The sequence below is a fragment of the Camellia sinensis genome, chromosome 2 (genome assembly GCF_055761805.1).
Source record: "Camellia sinensis isolate YWXY chromosome 2, ASM5576180v1, whole genome shotgun sequence".
Lineage (NCBI taxonomy): Eukaryota > Viridiplantae > Streptophyta > Magnoliopsida > Ericales > Theaceae > Camellia > Camellia sinensis.
In genome coordinates this window covers 79,610,655-79,630,080 of record NC_138962.1, presented here as the reverse complement: position 1 = coordinate 79,630,080, position 19,426 = coordinate 79,610,655, and the positions used below count along the sequence as shown (strand labels likewise).

Genomic DNA, 19,426 nt, shown 5'->3' with positions numbered 1-19,426 from the left:
CTGCTTCGTTTTGAAGATAGTTTGGTTCGTTATTTTGGGTCTTCTTCAACTTTGGTTCTGAAGATTTTGGTTCATCTATTTGGTGAGGTCTTTCCTCTTGTTTATTTGTGATTATTTGGAATTCACCTAAGGGTGGTTTTGTGAGACTATTAGTGTCTCGTTTGTAATCGTTTGAAACTTATTTGGTTGATAGTGGAATCGGATTTCGATCCCGTGGACGTACCTCACATTGAGGGAACCACGTAAAAATTCTTGTGTTGCCTTTGATTTAATTTTTCCGCATTAATTTTTATTCCCATTGATTGATTTACTTGTGGGGAATCACATCGATTTTCCCTAACAACTGGTATCAGAGCTTACGGTTTATTTTGGATCTATTTATTTGTGTAAATCAATGGAGGGGAATGTGGGTCGTATGTCTAGCTTCAATGGAAGCAATTGGGTAACTTGGAAAACTAAAATGGAGGACTTATTATTTTGTAAAGATTTATATGGACCCATTGAGGGTGATTCTGGCAAACCCGAGGGTATGAAAGATGATGAATGGAATAGGCTTAATCGAAAAGCCGTTGGTGTTATCCGTCAATGGATTGATGACAGTGTGTTTCATCATGTTGCTACTGAAACTTCAGCACATGATTTATGGAAAAAATTAGAGGGCCTTTATGATAGGAAATCAGCCACAAATAAAGCCTTTCTGTTTCGTAAGTTGGTTAATTTAAAATATAAAGAGGGCAGCCCTATTCCGGAACATCTGAATGAAATAAAGAGTATTGTTAACCAACTTGCTTCTATGAAAATTGTTTTTGATGATGAGTTGCAGGCTTTGATGCTACTTAGTTCTTTGCCTGAAAGTTGGGAGACTTTGGTTGTGACCGTCAGTAATTCAGCGCCCGATGGAGTTGTCACAATGGGCCAAGTCACTAGTAGCCTGTTGAATGAAGAAACTAGAAGAAAATCAGCAGGTTCCTCTCATTCGGAAGCATTCGTTGTGAGAGGCCGAAGCAAAACAAGGGGGAGGAGTAAGACTCCTCATGGTCGTGATCAAAGCCGTGACAAATCGAAAGATGGTTCTTTTTCAAAGAAAGACATTGAGTGCTATTATTGCCATGAGAAAGGGCACATGAAGCGGGAATGCCGAAAGCTCAAGAATAAGGAGAAAAGGCGTGACAAAAGTGTGGACAAGAACCAAGAAGACACAACGGCAGTTACTACCAATGGTGATCTCATGGTCGTTTGTGAAGATGATTGTATCAATTTTGTGGGCCAAGAGAGCAATTGGGTGATTGATTCCGGTGCTTCTTTTCATGTGACTTCTCGAGTTGATTTCTTCACTACCTACACCGAAGGAGATTATGGTTTTGTTCGAATGGGTAATGAAGGTTTGTCCAAAATTATTGGCATGGGTGATGTTTGCTTGGAAACAAATTTGGGCTGCAAGTTGTTGCTTAAAGATGTGAGGCATGTTCCCGACATTCGCCTCAATTTGATCTCTACCGGGAAGCTAGATGATGAAGGCTACAACAACAAATTTGGTGATGGAATATGGAAGCTCACAAAGGGTTCCTTGGTGGTGGCTAAGTGTAAGAAGACTCATACACTTTATTCGATGCAAGGAAAAATTTGTAAAGGTGTTGTCAATGCACTTGAAGAAGATACTTCTACTGAATTATGGCACAAGCGGCTTGGCCATATGAGTGAAAAGGGGCTGCAAGTATTGTTCAAGAAAGAGCTTCTACCCGGTTTGAAAGGTACACATCTTAAAACTTGTGTTCATTGTTTGGCCGGTAAACAACATAGAGTTTCTTTTCATAAAAATGTTGCTTCTAGAAAAGAAAATGTTTTGGAGTTGATTCATTCGGATGTTTGTGGTCCTTTAAAAGTTAGAACACATAGTGGTGCACTTTATTTTGTTACTTTCATTGATGATTATTCAAGGAAAGTTTGGGCTTTTCTACTAAAAGCTAAAGATCAAGTTCTAGAAGTATTTAAGCATTTTCAGGCCATGGTTGAAAGAGAAACAGGACAGAAATTGAAGTGCATCCGATCAGACAATGGTGGTGAATACATTGGGCCATTTGATGAGTATTGTCGCAGCCAAGGTATTCGACACCAAAAGACAGTTAAGAAGACTCCTCAACAAAATGGCGTTGCCGAGAGGATGAACCGCACAATTGTGGAAAGAACAAGGTGTTTGCTTTCACAAGCTAAATTGCCAAGATCCTTTTGGGGTGAGGCGTTGAAGACAGCAGTTGACGTGATCAATTTGTCTCCTTCCTATCCTTTGAATGGTGATATTCCAGAAAGAGTTTGGACCGGCAAAGATGTGTCTTATGAGCACTTGAGAGTGTTTGGTTGCCGAGCCTTTGTTCACATTCCAAAAGATGAAAGGTCCAAGCTTGATAGCAAGTCAAAACAATGTATTTTTCTTGGCTATGGGCGTGATGAATTTGGTTATAGATTGTGGGATCCGGTCGACAAGAAAGTCATTCGAAGCCGTGATGTTGTGTTTCTTGAAGACCAAACAATTGAAGACTTTGGCAAAGGTGATCAACCGGAGCCAAAAGCTAGTGATCTCATTGACATGGATTTATCTCCTTCATCTTCAGTTGATGATGAAAACGGGGGAGATGTGCAGCCACCTATTGAAGATGTAGAGGATGATGCTAATTCTAATGAAGTTGAGTCAGAAATTGAGGAAGAGCATCCAACTCAAGAACTACCACCACAACTTGAGTTGAGGAAATCTACAAGGGACCGACAACCTTCAAGAAAGTATCCTCCCAATGAATTTGTGTTGATTTCTGATCAAGGGGAGCCGGAGAGCTACCAAGAAGCAATTGAGCATGCAAAGAAAGGTGATTGGAAAAAGGCCATGGAAGAGGAGATGAATTCCTTAGTTGAAAATCACACTTATGATTTAGTGAAGTTGCCTAAGGGGAGGAAAATTCTGAAAAATAAGTGGGTTTTCAAATTGAAGAATGATGGCAAGAATCTGAGGTACAAGGCACGTCTTGTTGTGAAAGGCTTTGGGCAAAAGAAAGGCATTGATTTTGATGAAATTTTCTCACCGGTTGTAAAGATGTCTTCTATTCGGGTTGTACTTGGCATGGCTGCAAGTATGAACCTTGAAGTTGAGCAACTTGATGTGAAGACCGCATTTCTGCATGGTGACCTTGAAGAAGAAATTTACATGGAGCAACCGGAAGGCTTTGTGGAAAAAGGGAAAGAGAAATTTGTTTGTAAATTGAAGAAAAGTTTGTATGGCCTCAAGCAAGCCCCGCGGCAATGGTACAAAAAATTTGACTCTTTCATGATGAATAATGGTTTTTCTAAAACCACTTCGGACCATTGTGTGTTTGTGAAAAATTTCCCGGATGGTAAATTTATTATTCTTTTGCTTTATGTTGATGACATGTTAATTGTGGGTCAAGATTCTACCATGATAAACAGGTTGAAATTGGAGTTGAGCAAGTCTTTTGCTATGAAAGATTTGGGACCGGCAAAGCAAATTCTTGGTATGAAAATTGTTCGTGATCGCAAAGAGGGGCTGATTTGGTTGTCTCAAGAAAGCTACATTGAGAAAGTTCTTGAGAGGTTCAATATGGATAAAGCAAAGTCGGTTGGTTGTCCACTTGCGGGTCATTTCAAGCTTAGTTCGAATCAATGTCCTACAAGTGAGAAAGACAAGGAAGAGATGCAGAAAGTTCCTTATGCTTCAGCAGTTGGTTCTTTGATGTACGCCATGGTTTGTACAAGGCCGGATATTGCTCACGCCGTTGGTGTGGTGAGTCGTTTTCTCTCTAATCCGGGTAAAGAACATTGGGCAGCGGTAAAATGGATTCTAAGATATCTTCGAGGGACTTCGAAGGTGTGTTTGTGTTTTGGAGATGGTAAGCCGATGCTTGATGGGTTCACAGATTCTGACATGGCTGGTGATGTTGATTCTCGGAAATCTACTTCGGGGTATTTGATGACTTTTGCAGGGGGAGCTGTGGCATGGCAGTCTAAATTACAAAAATGTGTTGCTCTCTCAACTACCGAAGCTGAATTTATTGCCATTACGGAAGCTTGCAAAGAAGAGTTATGGTTAAAGAAATTTTTGCAAGAATTGGGTTTGAAGCAAGAAAAGTATGTGCTTTATTGTGATAGTCAAAGTGCTATTCACTTGAGTAAAAATTCTACTTTTCATTCGAGATCGAAACACATTGATGTGAGATACCATTGGATTCGTGATGTGTTAGATTCGAAGTTATTACAACTCGAAAAGGTTCACACAGATAATAATATTTCAGATATGTTGACAAAGACTTTGTCGAGGGACAAACATTTGAAGTGTCGAACTTTGGCGGGTATGGTTGATCTCTCCACCTAAGTCGGTAGGGGGAGAATTGTTGGGATATACCTCCTTATTGGAGTGTGGGACCCAGTTGATTTATTAAAAGAGGTTTAATTTGGCTTGGTTTAGTATAATATATTTTTATATATTATATTTGAAGAAACCCAATTCAATTTGGATACAATTAGGTTTTGAGAAGAAAACCCCAGATTCAAAATATGATGTGTATTGTTTTTCCCAAGAAAATAAAAACGCAGCAGTAGCAATTCTTTTTCTTCCCGTGAGAGTGATTGTGGTATCAATCAATTTGGTGGAATCAAATTTTGGGTGCTTTGGCTTTTGTTCTTGGAAGCACCATTAGTGTGCTTGTTCGGCTGCTTCGTTTTGAAGATAGTTTGGTTCGTTATTTTGGGTCTTCTTCAACTTTGGTTCTGAAGATTTTGGTTCATCTATTTGGTGAGGTCTTTCCTCTTGTTTATTTGTGATTATTTGGAATTCACCTAAGGGTGGTTTTGTGAGACTATTAGTGTCTCGTTTGTAATCGTTTGAAACTTATTTGGTTGATAGTGGAATCGGATTTCGATCCCGTGGACGTACCTCACATTGAGGGAACCACGTAAAAATTCTTGTGTTGCCTTTGATTTAATTTTTCCGCATTAATTTTTATTCCCATTGATTGATTTACTTGTGGGGAATCACATCGATTTTCCCTAACAAAAAACAGGGTTAGAAGCCAAGGCCATGGCAGAGATGTTATCGCACTAGATGACAGGAGGTGAAGAAGAAGAAATACAAAGATCATTCAGCAACTGTTGTAACCAGACAAGTTCAACAGTGGTGGAAGCCATGGACCGATATTCAGCCTCGGTAGATGAACGAGAGATTGTAGGCTGCTTCTTAGCAGACCAAGAGATGAGGTTGGGTCCCAAAAACACACAAAACCCAGAAGTAGACCTGCGATCCAAAGAATCTCCAACCCAATTGGCATCAGTAAAAGCATGAAGAGTAAAGGGCCCAGGACTAAAGCAAAGACCATGAGTGAGGGTGCCTTTCACATAACGAAGAAGGCGTTTAACCAAGGCAAAATGGGCAACTGTGGGGGCATGCATATGCTGGCAGGCATGGTTGACTGCTAAAGAAATATTTGGGCGAGTGATAGTCAAGTACTGAAGGGCACCAACTAGACTTCTGTAAAACTGAGGCTGAGAGTAGGGTAAATTATCTGAAGCTGAGGAGGCAGGCTTAATAGCCATAGGAGTGGAGCATGGTTTACACTCCACCATGCCAGCTTTATAAAGTAATTCAATGGTATATTTTGGTTGAGAAAGAAAGTAACCCTGAGAGGTGGAAAGGACTGAAATACCAAGAAAATAGGAGATGTCAACGAGCTCCTTCATGGAAAAGGCAATATGCTTGTGAGTGATCAAAGACTGAATAACAGAGGAATCATTACCAGTAATCAAAATGCCATCCACATAGATAAGCAAGATGGTGAGATGAGCAGAAGTCTTGTGAATGAACAAAGAGGAGTCAGATTGACTGCGATGAAAACCTTAAGTAATTAGAAAGGATGAAAAAATAGAATACCAAGCTCGAGGAGCTTGTTTAAGCCCATACAAGGCTTTGTGAAGCTTGCAGACATGTGTAGAAGAAGAGGCATTAATGAATCCTTGAGGCTGGATCATGCAGACTTCTTCATCTAATGTTCCATGGAGAAAAGCATTTGAAATGTCCGACTGCTTGAGAACCTAATTCTGCTGCAACACAAGGCATAACAAGATCCTTATGGTGGGTTGCTTAGTAACGGGACTAAAGGTTTCTTGATAATCCACACCCTCCTGCTGAAGATGGCCCTTGGCGACCAATCTAGCCTTGTATCGGGCTATAGTTCCATCAGAATTTTTCTTAATCCGGAAAACCTATTTGCAGCCAATTGCTGTTTTATTGGAAGGTAAGGGAACTAAGGTCCATGTACCTTGCTGTTGGGGGACCTGAAATTCTTCATTCTTGGCTGCAGTCCAAAGTGGAGACAGTAAAGCCTGAGCAGTAGAGAGAGGCTTAGTGGTAGAGAGATCAAGAGAAGATGAGGTAGTAAGGTGAAAAGCTTTGGACCGAGTGATCATAGGATGAGTATTGAGAGGAACGGCAGGTGAAGAGAGAGGAAGATGAATAGCAATGGAGTCAATGGGAATAGTAGAAGAAGGTATAGAAGAGAAACTAAGAGGAGAGGCATGAGCAGGAATAGAAGCAGGAGGAGATGAAAGGTTTGGAACAGTAGGAATTAAGGTAGGATGAGGAACAGAGAATGAGGGAACTGAGACTGAGGAAATAGGAATAGAAAAAAAGGAAGAGGAGAAGTGCTAGAAATAGAAGGAGAAACAGGTGCAAGAGAAAGAGAACTAAGATTAAAGAAAGATTTAATATAAGGCAAGCTAAAAGGAGTGGAGGAAAGTGCAGCATATGGAAAACAGGATTCATTGAAAGTGACATGTTGAGAGAGAAAGATCTTGCCTGAGCTAGGGTCCAAACACCTGTAGCCTTTGACAGTAGAGTGGTAGCCTAGGAACACACATGGGGTAGACCTAGGAGCCAATTTGTGAGCTGCATAAGGCCGAAGCCATGGAAAGCACTGACAACCAAAGACTTTAAGAAATGTATAATCAGGTAAAGTGTGAAAAAGCAATTCGAAGGGAGACTTATGACCAAGAGACAAACTAGGCAACCTATTGATGAGAAAAACTGCAATAGCCATAGCTTCAAACCAAAACTGAAGAGGAACAGAGGACTGATATAACAAAGCAATAGTAGTCTCAGTGATGTGTTGATGCTTGCGCTCAGCCACTCCATTTTGTTCAGGAGTATAAGGATAGGTAAGATGATGAAGGATACCATTAGTAACAAGGTAATCATGCATTTGTTTATTAACAAACTCAGTGCCATTATCTGTCCTTAAAATTTTTAATGAAGTAGAAAACTGAGTTTCAGCATAAGTTTTGAAGTGCAAGAAAGTGGAAAATACTTCACTTTTAACATGAAGAGGATAGATCCATGTAAACTTGGTAAAATCATCCACAAACAACTAGTAGTATTTGTAACCAGTAGAGGATGGATTAAAAGGCCCCCACACATCGCAGTAAATAAGGGAAAAAGGTTGAGTAACAACAGTACTAGACAATTTGAAAGGTAACTTGTGAACCTTAGCAACACTACATGGAGTACAAACAAAGTTCTTGTACTCTTTATTCCTAAAAACAGTAGGTAGATGCTTAGCAACATGACGAAATTTTAAAGAAGATGGATGACCAAGTCTCTGATGCCAAACAGGTAGAGAGACTTGTGACTAAGTAATATGAGCCTGAGGGGAAGAGGAAGATGGATATGCATCAAAGTGATACAACCCATTCACAGCAGATCCTTTATGAAGAATTTGTCTCGTATGTTTATCCTGAATAAAATATGAATCAGCATCAAAAGTAACCGAACAATTATTGTCTTTGCCCAATTGATGAACATATAGTAAATTACAAGAAATTTGTGGTGAATGAAGAAGATGATTGAGATGAAAAGAGTAGTGAGGAGTAGGTAATAAACCCTTACCAATGTGCTGGATGGGAACAATTTGACCATTACCTACAATGACTTGATCTTGGCCTTGATATGGTTGATAAAGATGAAGGTTGGTGAGATCATTGGTGATGTGATTTGTGGCTGCAGAATCAATGTACCAAGGAGTAGGTGAAGTAGAGGAGGAAGTGGACGGAGCACTGGTAACAGAATATGCTTGTGGTTGAGACACAACTTGAGGAGAGGTTTGAGAGGAAGAATTGGAATTGAGAGGTTGAAAGTTAGGATCCATTCTCCACCAGCAGTCAAAGGCACTATGATTATAACCTCCACAGATCTGACAACCATTGTTGTTGTTGGAAGTGCAGTTATTAATTTCCTCCATATCTTCCTCTGTTAGACCTATAAAACCTTCCACTTCTGTTTCGTCCTCCTCTATAACCACGAGATTGACCTTAACCTCTATAACTATGAGGATTGGAAAAATGTGATTTTGAATATTGAGGAGAGGACTGTGAAGTTTCAGAACCTTTGGTTGCAACATAAGCTACTGGAGAAGCAGAAACAGCAAGTCTGGCTTTGTTTTCAACATGAATTTCTTTAGAACTCAAGAGTGAACACAGATCATCCATTGTAATGGATTCCACTTGAGCACGTATGGTTGTTTTGAGAGCATCATACTCCTCTGGTAAGCCATTCAGAGTTAAGAGCACAAGATCTTCATTATCAATCATTGATGAAGCAAGCAGAAGCTGATTTGAGATCTGTTTGATTTGAGTCAGATATTCATTCATGGTAAAGCCTTTTTTTCATAACAGACTGCAACGTATTCTTCAATTGATGAATATACGAATGAGAGAGAGACGTGTATCGCTTTTCCAGAGCATGCCAAACTTCAAAGCAATGTTGATATTGAATCACTGAAGCATATACAGGAGATGATAGTGTAGCAGTGAGAAAACTGAGTAGATGTGCATCCATCATCTTCCATTGAAGAAATTCTGGATTGGCTATAGCTTTTCTAGATGAATCAAGGATTTCAGAGTTTGGACAAGAAATCAGTCCAAGAACAAACTCAAGAAGATCAGTTGCTCTTAAGATATTTTGAACTTGATTCTTCCAAATCAAAAAATTTGCAGAATCTAACTTTACAGTTATGAAGAAATTGAAGTTTGAAAGTAAAATATTTAGGTTCTGTTGAATGGGTGAAGAGATAGAGATAGAAGAAAGAGAATTCGCCATTGAAGCACTTTGGTGCTCGTGAGAGCTCAGGGCTCTGATACCATGAAAAGAAACTGAATGATATTTTTCTTATTCAATAATATCTTGATTACAAGTATTTATACAGGTGGTTAAGAGTTTGTTATAACAAACTCTTAACTAACTATATCTTACTGTCTATGGCTAACTATATCTAATTGCCTAAGCTAACCAACTCCTCTATTTCTGTTATCATTATTGTGAGGAAGCTTGACCTGCTGCTGCAGTCGTGAGCTTGAGCTGGGCTGCTGATCTTCAATCTCTGAGTTCAAGTTGGCACTTGAACTTACACTCTTATCAAGAGCCCCACTAAACCAGATCATGTGATATAAAACGCTGGAGATCTTTGTGAAAGCAACATAATGAGATATTAGTGAAAGCAACAGATAGCTCATGCGACCCCTGACTCCATATCAAATTCAAAAACATATACAAGCTACCTCATGTTAAATTTTAATCAAGGGAAATTATTCAAGTTATGACATTTCTGATAGTTGGCAATGATTTATTATAATATTAATTATGACTTAATTATAATTGTGCTTTTAGTTATATTCTATTGTATTTATTATTTTAGTTATGATTGAAAAGATATTTGATTCTACATTCTGTAGCGTTTGGTTATGACTTCTTTTTTTTTTTTATAGTTATGACTGAAAATAATTTCATTATGAAATTTATGATAATCAATACCATAAATATCATAATTTATATATGATACACAGCCAAAAGAAGCGTGTGTAATAACATGACCCATTATATATATTTGTGTGTGATGGTGATTAAATAAAAAAAATGTTTAATTTGTATATAATGGCATCTTCGATGTAGTTTTTTTTTTTTTTTTAATTTTAAAATTAAAAAATGATAATCTAAAAGTATAATACAAAAGCACCCTTCCCTCTAGATTCTATTAAACTACTTTTATTTGTTAAGTTGCATAGAGAAATTATATCAAATAGTGTGATACAATCTTTTAAAATAAAAATAAAAAATTATAAATAATTCATTTACACTATACCAAAAAATTTGAGAAAAATTGTATTATAAAATGAAGTGTAACTAAGAGTAAGAGTGTGTATATAGTGTACAAATATATATATATATATATATATATGTTAGGCTACTCTCAAATTCAAATATGAAGTTGAGAAAATTTGAGGGACTCAGAGGACCCACCATGGATTCTATTTCGATGATAAAATTCATTCATTTTGTAGAACCTATATATCATCTTTGAAAAGGGTTAAATCTATCTGGTAATTATAATCTTTTCATTTTATCATGTTTGTTTCTAAAAAAATATATTAACTATTTTCAAACATACTTCCCATCTATTTTTTCAAAAACAAGCGCGATAAAAAAAAATTACAATTATCAAATTGAGCTAATTTTTTTCATTAACAATATAGTGAGAGTTTTATAAAATGATTATTCAAATTATAAAAACAGGACTTATGATAAACTACACGAACCTCACAAATTTATATTTAAATTTGATAGAAACCGAACACAATACGTACTTATATATTAGCTCATGCATGCAAGCAAAATTATTTTATATTGTTTTGTAATTTCCGTAAAGAATAATAACAAAAAATTAAAGAAAGAAACTTACTCCAAGGAACCAGTCTTGTACAAGGACAGAATAGAAAGTCCAAATCCCTCCATTGAAGAAGGCGAAAAATGAGAGAAAGAATGGCATGTACTCCACACTTTTGCTCATCACCATTGTTTTCTGCATCATTTTAATTCATTTTTTTATTTTTATTTTTATTTTTTTGATCAGCAAAAGAAAAGACTTTATTGATGAAAAAATGCATACAAAGTGGAAAATTACATCAATAAAGAGGAGCTTGGAGCTAAAAAACTCCAACCTCCTCGTTGGTGAGAGACCAACCAAGAGACAAAACCAGAAGGAAACAAAAAGAAAGGAACTCAAAAAGAAAGGAGCAAAACAGGACAAACAGAGTGAGCACCAAACCTCCTCACAATCAGCATGAACAAAAAGGTGAAAATCCAAAACCAGCTTAAAACCATACACCCAACTAGCAAATCAGCCAAGTTACCATGAGTGAGCAACCACAAATCAATGGCAAAACTAGCAGCACGCAAAAGCAGCCCAGAGCAGATAAATCAGCCTTCCCAAACAGCATACAGATCAGCAGCATAGTTCATACAGATCAGCAGCAGTATACAGATCAGCAAATGGGAGTGCAGAGCCCAAGACTCTGCCTACCAACTGAAGCCTTCCAAGGCCATCACAAATCAGATTCAGAACATCAACACAATGCAGCCCAATTGAATTCATAACAAAACAGCTGAAAACTCCCCTGCCTACCGTCTGAAACCTTCCAAATCCAGCTCAAAACAGATTCAAAAACATCAACACTAATGCAGCCCAACTGAAATCACAATAAACCAGCTTAATCAAAACTCCTGTGCCTACCAACTGAACCCAGAATTCAGAACATCACCACAAACCAGCCCAGAGATCAGAAGCAGCACAGAACATAGCATACCAGGGCTCAGAAACAAAACAGCATAAGACAGTACATACCAGAACTTGTGCAGATCATCATTTCAGCAACAAAGCAGAATCAACCCACAGAGCTTCAGCAAGACAGCAATTAGATACACACAGAGACAGACTTGATCCAAGTTATATATAACATCGTGCACCGAATAATTAAACCCCTTTAAGGATGAGGAAACCCACAGAGCTACTCTAGCCTTTGTTAGATCTTCCAAAGCATTCCAATCCGATTGTACCTTATTAAATAAACAATCATTTCTGCTTCTCCACGTTGACCACATAACTGCTAATGGCAGTGTTTTCCAAACTGCTAGCATCTTCTTCTTCATTTTTATACCTGACCACAACAGAAGTAATCCCTCTACTGTTCCAGGACTAACCCATTTGTAATTCCACCAGTTCACTAAATTGGCCCACAATTTCCAAATGAAAGAGCAGTGAAGAAAAACATGATTAACAGTCTCCAACTCAGATCTACAGAACACACAGAGAGTAGAGACATTTGGGCTCAACACTCCAATTCTTTGCAACAATTCAAAGCATTTAATCCTTCCTCTTCACGCTAGCTAACTCAAGAATTGAGCTTTGGGAGGGGCTAAATTATTCCAAATACACCTAGTGACTGTAAACTCTACCCCTTGACTTGCTTCCAACCACTTCCAAGTTGATGCCACAGTGAACTCTTCAGATGGATGAGCTAACCAAGAACAAGAATCTACCACCCCTACCTTGAGCCTAGGCACATTCTGCAGGAGATCATTAAGTTTTTGCACTTCCTCCTCTTCCCATGCTAGGAGGGGTCGTCTGAAAACTAGATTCCAATCTAAATCTGACACTCTTCTGTGGAAAAAATCAACCAACTTTCCATCTTTGTCAACTGATAATGTGAATAATCTGGGAAAAGACACACTCAGATTTTGGTTGTGACACCACTTGTCAAACCAAAATTGCAGTCTTCCACCATTACCAACAACTAGCCTGAAATTTTGCAAGAAAAAATCACGCAGAGCAGTGTTAACTTCAGCCACTGATATTATATCTTTCTACGTATACGACAGCCACAATGAACTAATAAATGAGGGGCACCATCCGCCTCCTAAACCTCCATACTTACTACATATCACTTGCTTCCACAAAGCTGCCTCCTCCTTACCATACCTCTACCACCATTTAACTAGTAGACACTCATTAACCTGGCTTAGGTTTCTCACCCCTAGCACACCTTTAGTTTTACTTAGGCATATCTCCTTCCAGTTAATTAAGTGCACTTTCTTCCTGATTTTAGACCCTCCCCAAAGAAAGTTAGCTTGAATTTTGTGAAGTAATTTTGCAATACCCACTGGCAACTTGAAGATGGATAAGAAATAAACTGGCAAGCTTGACAAAACAGACTTGATCAATATTAATCTTCCAGCAAAAGATAAATACCTTCTCTTCCAAGAAGCTAGCTTACTCTAAAACTTGTCTATCACAGGCTTCCAAGCAGCCTTTCTCCTTGGATTTGCTCCTAATGGTAACCCTAGATAACTCATTGGCAACTTTTGACTTAGGCAATTTAGTTTTTTTGCCAAGACCTGGGAAATATCATCCTGCACACCTACCCCACACACCTTACTTTTGTGGAAATTTATTTTGAGTCCATACATCAACTCAAAGCACCTTAAGATTCTTTTCACAGCTACAACTTCCTCCCACTCAGCTTCACAAAAAATAATGGTATCATCGGTAAACTGCAAGTGTGTAATTTTCAACTCAGATGGACCTGCAGATACTCCTCTAATCAGTCCCACTTCCTTGGCTCTTTCCAAGAGAATGTTCAGACCCTTCGCTACAATATTAAAGAGGAAAGGAGAAAGCGGATCTCCTTGCCTAAGACCTTTCATGGGAGAGAACTCAGAAGTAAGTGAACCATTTACTGGCACTGAAATTCGAGCTGTGGATATGCAAGTCTTCATCCACCCCACCCATTTCTCTCTAAAACTGAAATTTTTCATCATCGAGTACAAGAACTCCCAATTTACGTAGTCATATGCCTTTTCAAAATCCAGCTTGAGGATGAGACCTTTCTTCTTTGACCTTTTCCACCAATCCACCACTTCATTGGCAATTAGAACCCCATCTATAATATGCCTTCCGCTAAAAAATGTAGTTTAAACTTCACTAATAATCTTGGGAAACACTTTCCTCAGCCTTCTTGATAAGACTTTAGCTACAATCTTGTATATGGAGCTAATCAAGCTGATTGGCCTATAATCTCCCAGCCCCACAAGGTTTTCCTTCTTAGGAATTAAGGTAATGAATGAACTATTTATTCATTGAGCTAGCTTTCCATTAGAATGAAACTCATTCATCAATTGCACAAACTCTCCTTTCATGATGGCCCAGCACTTTTGAATACATTTTAGATTAAAACCATCCGGCCCCGGCGCTTTATTCCCGTCACAATCTTTAATTGCTTTCCAGATTTCATCCTCCAAAAATTCTGCCTCTAATAACTCAGATGAGTCAGTTGGACTGATTGAGTCGAAAAGACCTGATAGCTTTGGTCTACTCTTCCAATCTTCAGTGAAAAGGTACTTGAAATGACTTGTCACTGCCTGCTTAATCACCCCAAGCTCATCCTGAATCACATTATTCACAGTAACTGAGTTTAACAAGTTTTTCCTCTACCTTTTGGTTGCCAATAAATGGAAAAATCTGGTATTTTTATCCCCATTTTCAGCCTAGGCCCTTCTAGATTTTTGAAGCCACAACCATTCCTTCTTCTTACTCAAATCCCAAACTAGTTTTCTTATTTCTACCATTCTTTTGATCTCAGTATCCTATAGATTCCTTCCTGCAGCTATTAAATCCCACTCATGCAGTTCCTCCTCTGCTTGTTTCAGCTTCTCATCAATGTTACCAAAGACTTCACTGTTCCACCTCTTCAGATGGAATTTCAGGTTACCCAATTTTTTCAAAAGTCTGAAACTAGCCCATCAACTAACCTGGTATCCTTCCAACAGTTCTTCACTTCTGCTTTGAATTTGGGATGCAAACACCATGCATTAATAAATCGAAACGGTTTTGGGCCCCAATCCCTCTCATCCTCCATAAGGAGTATTGGACAGTGATCAGAGATACACCTAGGCAGTCCCCACTATTTAAACTTGAACTCTTCCAGCCACCTCGGATCGATTAAAAATCTATTGATTCTACTCCATCTATTTCCATCCATCACATTACACGTAGTGAACTGCCTGCCTAACATTTGCATATCTACCAACTCCAATTTTTCAACAAATTCATTAAAATCCTTCATCCCTCTTTCCCTTCTAGAGCACCCTTTTCTTTTGCTCATAAATCTGATTTCATTGAAGTCACCACCTATACACCAAGGGCTTGGGTAGGATGGATTCAGTGTTGCTAGGGACTTCCAAAGTTGCCTTCTTTTGAGCACATCATTGGGTGCATACACATTAATAAGGTACAATTAAAAGTATGATGGGCCATACCTGATAAAAGCATGAAGTTCCTGGAGCTGCAACACTCCTTAAGCTCAAAAATCTGTGGATTCCACGAGCATCGCAAGCCACCAGCACTTCCTTTTGCACCCACCTCCATGTACTCCAGCTCCTCCCACAGCCATAAGGACTTTACAAAATTATCATCTACTGAGCTTCTCTTAGTCTCCTGTAACAGAAGGACATCTACCTTCCTCACCCAAACCAAACTCTTTATTTTTGTTCTCTTCTCGGGTCTTCGTAGACCCCTAATATTCCATGATAATAAAATCATAAAAAAACTACACAACTCCTAAACTCTCCTGCCTTGAGTCCTGACAAGACTTACGGCATTACAGCTTCCCCTTCTACTCTCTCCATATCCTTTTCTTCGAGTTCAGCCAACTTGCCAATCACGTCATTCTCATTGCCTTCGAAGTCCAATCCCAGAATTTTCCCAACTTCCATGGTAGCTTGGACTTCATTTAATAACTTATTTCTCCTCCTGGTGTTGAGACTTTGCTCTACTGACATTGATATAGCAGCTGCTGCTGCTCTAAAGATAGCTCCTTGCTTGAAGCAGTTGCTACGCATCACTCTTTTTTGCTTGATCTGTTTTTTGTGCGATTTTGACCTATTTCGCAAATTAACACCATCCTTATAACATCTATTTACCACTGCTTCAGTGGTCTTTCCTTTCCTTACTGGGTTGTCTTTGACTGTTACTCTTAACTTAGCTTCTTGTTGAACAAGGGGCCTAAGTTGAGTTTGGGCTACATAGTCACTTAAGTTTGAATAATCAGTGATGGGCCTATTCTCCTGCACCCCATCCTGAAGCCCTTCCAGCACCACCTCTAAGTTTAGTTTAGGCCTTAAACTCTCTGGCCCACTAAGGTTTCTGATAAACCCAAGAGTACATGCATGGCCTTCAACAATTTGAATTTCATTTCTTGGGGTTGCCGTATTCACCAACCTGCCCTCCAGACTATCTCCTCTGACTTTTTGATTTCCCATGTCATCTTTTGTTTCTTTTATGGCTAATACAGATAAACACTCATTATCTTCATCTTTTTCCCCTGCGTCGCAGTCTACCATATCCTGTTCGTCACCTTCTATCTCATCTTTTCTGCTCAGCTCCTCATTCCTTGTGTGTTCATCTTCATGTTCTTCCTTGTCTGTCTCACCATATTTTGACAGTTGATCTACTTCGTCTTGAGCCATAGAACAAGTGACCTCATTTTCCATGTAAGAACTGTTGTAATGACACGGCTTTCCTGCTGCTGGAATCTCTTCACACACTATAACTGGGAACAGGCTTCCATTACATTCAACATGGATCATCGTATTGATGAACTCCATTCTGGAAGTAATTACTCGTACCTTTCCCCACTAAAGAGAATTTTGAGTAGTAATATCATCATCAAATTGGACAACTTCACCCCACAGCTTGCCAATGTCTCTGAATGTATTTACACTCCACAAATTAAATGGTACATCTCCACATGTGAGCCACACACACTTCTCCTGTTCAATGTACTTGCCTTTTTCCCAATCTGTAATAGAGTCACACCATTCTAGCATCCACTCTTCTAGCTTGGTTTTGGCCTCCCTTTTATGTTGTTGAGACTTGAAAGTTAGCAGTGCTAACCTTCCTCCTCCTTCTCTGACTCTTACTTCCTCCATACCTCTTTTACCAACCTCCTTTTTAAACTCATCGAAGGAAAAAAATGATTTCAACTTTACAATTACACTGTCATAAAGCCACCAAATACCGGCTTCGAATGCCTTTACAACCACCTTCATCTTCTCATTACTGCCACCACTCTGGACTACTTCTGCAAAAGATCTTCGACCTATACCATCCATCCTTCTATGCCCAAAACTCCTCTATGGACGTTGCATCATCGGATCATCTCCTCTGTTTGTCATTGTATGTTGCTTAAACTCTCCTTTTTTGAACTCTGTTATCTTTACTTTCAGGGCCTTATTACTGCACCATAAGTCATCAGCCTTCAGCACCGCCATTTTAGTAGACACCTTGCAATCATACCTCACAAAACCAAACCTCGACCCCGCTGCTTTTCGTCTTTTGGATGGGATGAAGGCATCCTCAACTACACCAAACTTATTAAACAGAGTAAACAAACACTTTGGAGTCATTGAGTTTGGGATCTCATCCACAAAGATAGTAAACACTCCATAATCCACTGATCTACTGTTTTGGTTTGCAACTCGTCTTCTTCTTAGCACCGGATTCCATCCTACAAACTCCATTTGCTTATATTCACACTTGATACAAATTTGATTTCTCCTGATCTCTCACATTTTTTTTGTTTTTTTGCTGGCCCTCGTTGAATCTGTTTGGCTATATTCACATTTTTTTTTTGCTTATATTCACATTTTTTTTTCTTACTGGCCCTCGTTGAATCTGTTCGGCTAAATCATGATTTTTTTTATTTTTATTGACATATACAATAATTGAGAGTTTCTAATATTACAGCTATTCAACTAAAAACTTTAGTTGTCCCCTCATATTTTGAAGGGTTACACACATCATTTAAATAATTTAGATTAAGACAAAGAGTAGAAGAGAATTTTTGTGTCCTCCAGTCTAGGATGTGAGCCCTACTATTGATTTTGTACAGATTGTGGAGTTGCTCATGATCACTTTGTTTAGTTTTATATATAATTTTGAGTTTGACTTACTTTTATGTTATTAATTTAATTTTTTGTATCTATAATGTACTCGATGTTAAACAATAAATTAGATTGATCACAAAGATAGGCTGGTGCCAAAAGGCATAACAGTGACCCAATTCCATAGTATAAAATTCACATCAACAAATATTTATTTAAAATTCAAAAAGTTAGTTAGGTTAAGCTTCAAAATTTATCAGGACTTGGTAGTCATAAATTGTAAATTTGTATTTATATGATGTGTTAGAAACCATTTGAAATGAAAACTAGATCCCGATTCTATTCATACAATGGAGAGAATCAAAATCATAAAGAAAGAGATCAATCGAAAAAAAAGACATGTTTATATAGAAAGAAGATTTTGAAAATTGGTTGATTAGACATTTTAGCTAATACAATTTTGTGGCCTCTCAATACATCATTAGTGGAAATAAAAATATTTGCTTGTCGACTGATTGACAATCTGTATCTATTCATAGTGGATTCAAAACCCCGAATTACATCCAATACATTTTGTTCGATTACTATTAAGTATTTTTTTCACGGTTAATAATTTAAAAAAAATTACATCATAACTGATTCTCAATATATCGATCCATAGCAGATTCACAAGACAATTTAGAACTTTATACATGGTTCACGTGTGATATGGCTTGTTTGGTTAATATAATCCTCATTTTCGCAACGGATGGTTTTAAGAAAAGGGTAAAAAGCACTAAACCCACTATCTTTTTTGTCTGTTACAGATGACCCATAGGGTTTGAATATATGCAAAAAAAATCTCCTGTGATTTTGGACTAATCTGCAATTGTTACATTTTCCTTCCAAACAAATGACAAGTGGGCTGCATGCATCTCATTTGCAAGTATTGCTCCATTAGACAGTTTTTACTCCAAAAATAATTTGCCCAAAAAAACCAAAATGCCCTCACACCTCACTATATAAGACAATGTTATTAAATGGGTGTTAAATAATAAAATATTGATTTGTTTAATTTATTTATTTTATTCACTTTTATCTCTTATTTATTTTATTTAATCAAATATTGATTTGTTTAATTTGTCTTCCACTCTATTTTCTTCTATTATATTGTGCTAGATGATTGTCTTTTTTTCTTTTTTCTTTTTAGTTTTATTGTTTACTCTTCTTTTTTTTTTTTAAATCATAAAATTACCGTAATCTAATTTTTATTTTTAACCCACTTTTTTATTTAATAATATTTTAAAATAAACATATACATAACAAATTAAATAATAAAAATTTATTGCTATGAAATTACATTATTTAATAATATTTTAAATTAAACATACGAATATTTATATGTATAACAAATTAAATTATAAAATAATCTAACTTCCTTAATTTATTATCATACAATTACCTTAATTTAAGTTTAAATTTTTAACTTAATTTATTATTTAATAACATTTAAAATTATATGTACAAATATATATAATTAAATCATAAATTAATCTAAACCCTTTATTACCATAAAATCAAATCATAAAATTTAAAATTAAATCTTAAAAAACAGAGGCAACTAGTAGT

General features: G+C 37.5%; 1 protein-coding gene across 1 annotated transcript in view; it reads right to left on the bottom strand.

The window, feature by feature from the left end:
* Positions 1-19,426, bottom strand: part of LOC114268332 (bidirectional sugar transporter SWEET17-like) — an 80,560-nt gene that overhangs the window by 41,433 nt on the left and 19,701 nt on the right. Inside the window, exon 6 of the mRNA XM_082914895.1 lies at positions 10,782-10,901. Within this exon, the coding sequence (XP_082771021.1) occupies positions 10,782-10,901 (120 nt within the window). The remainder of the gene's footprint in view (positions 1-10,781; positions 10,902-19,426) is intronic.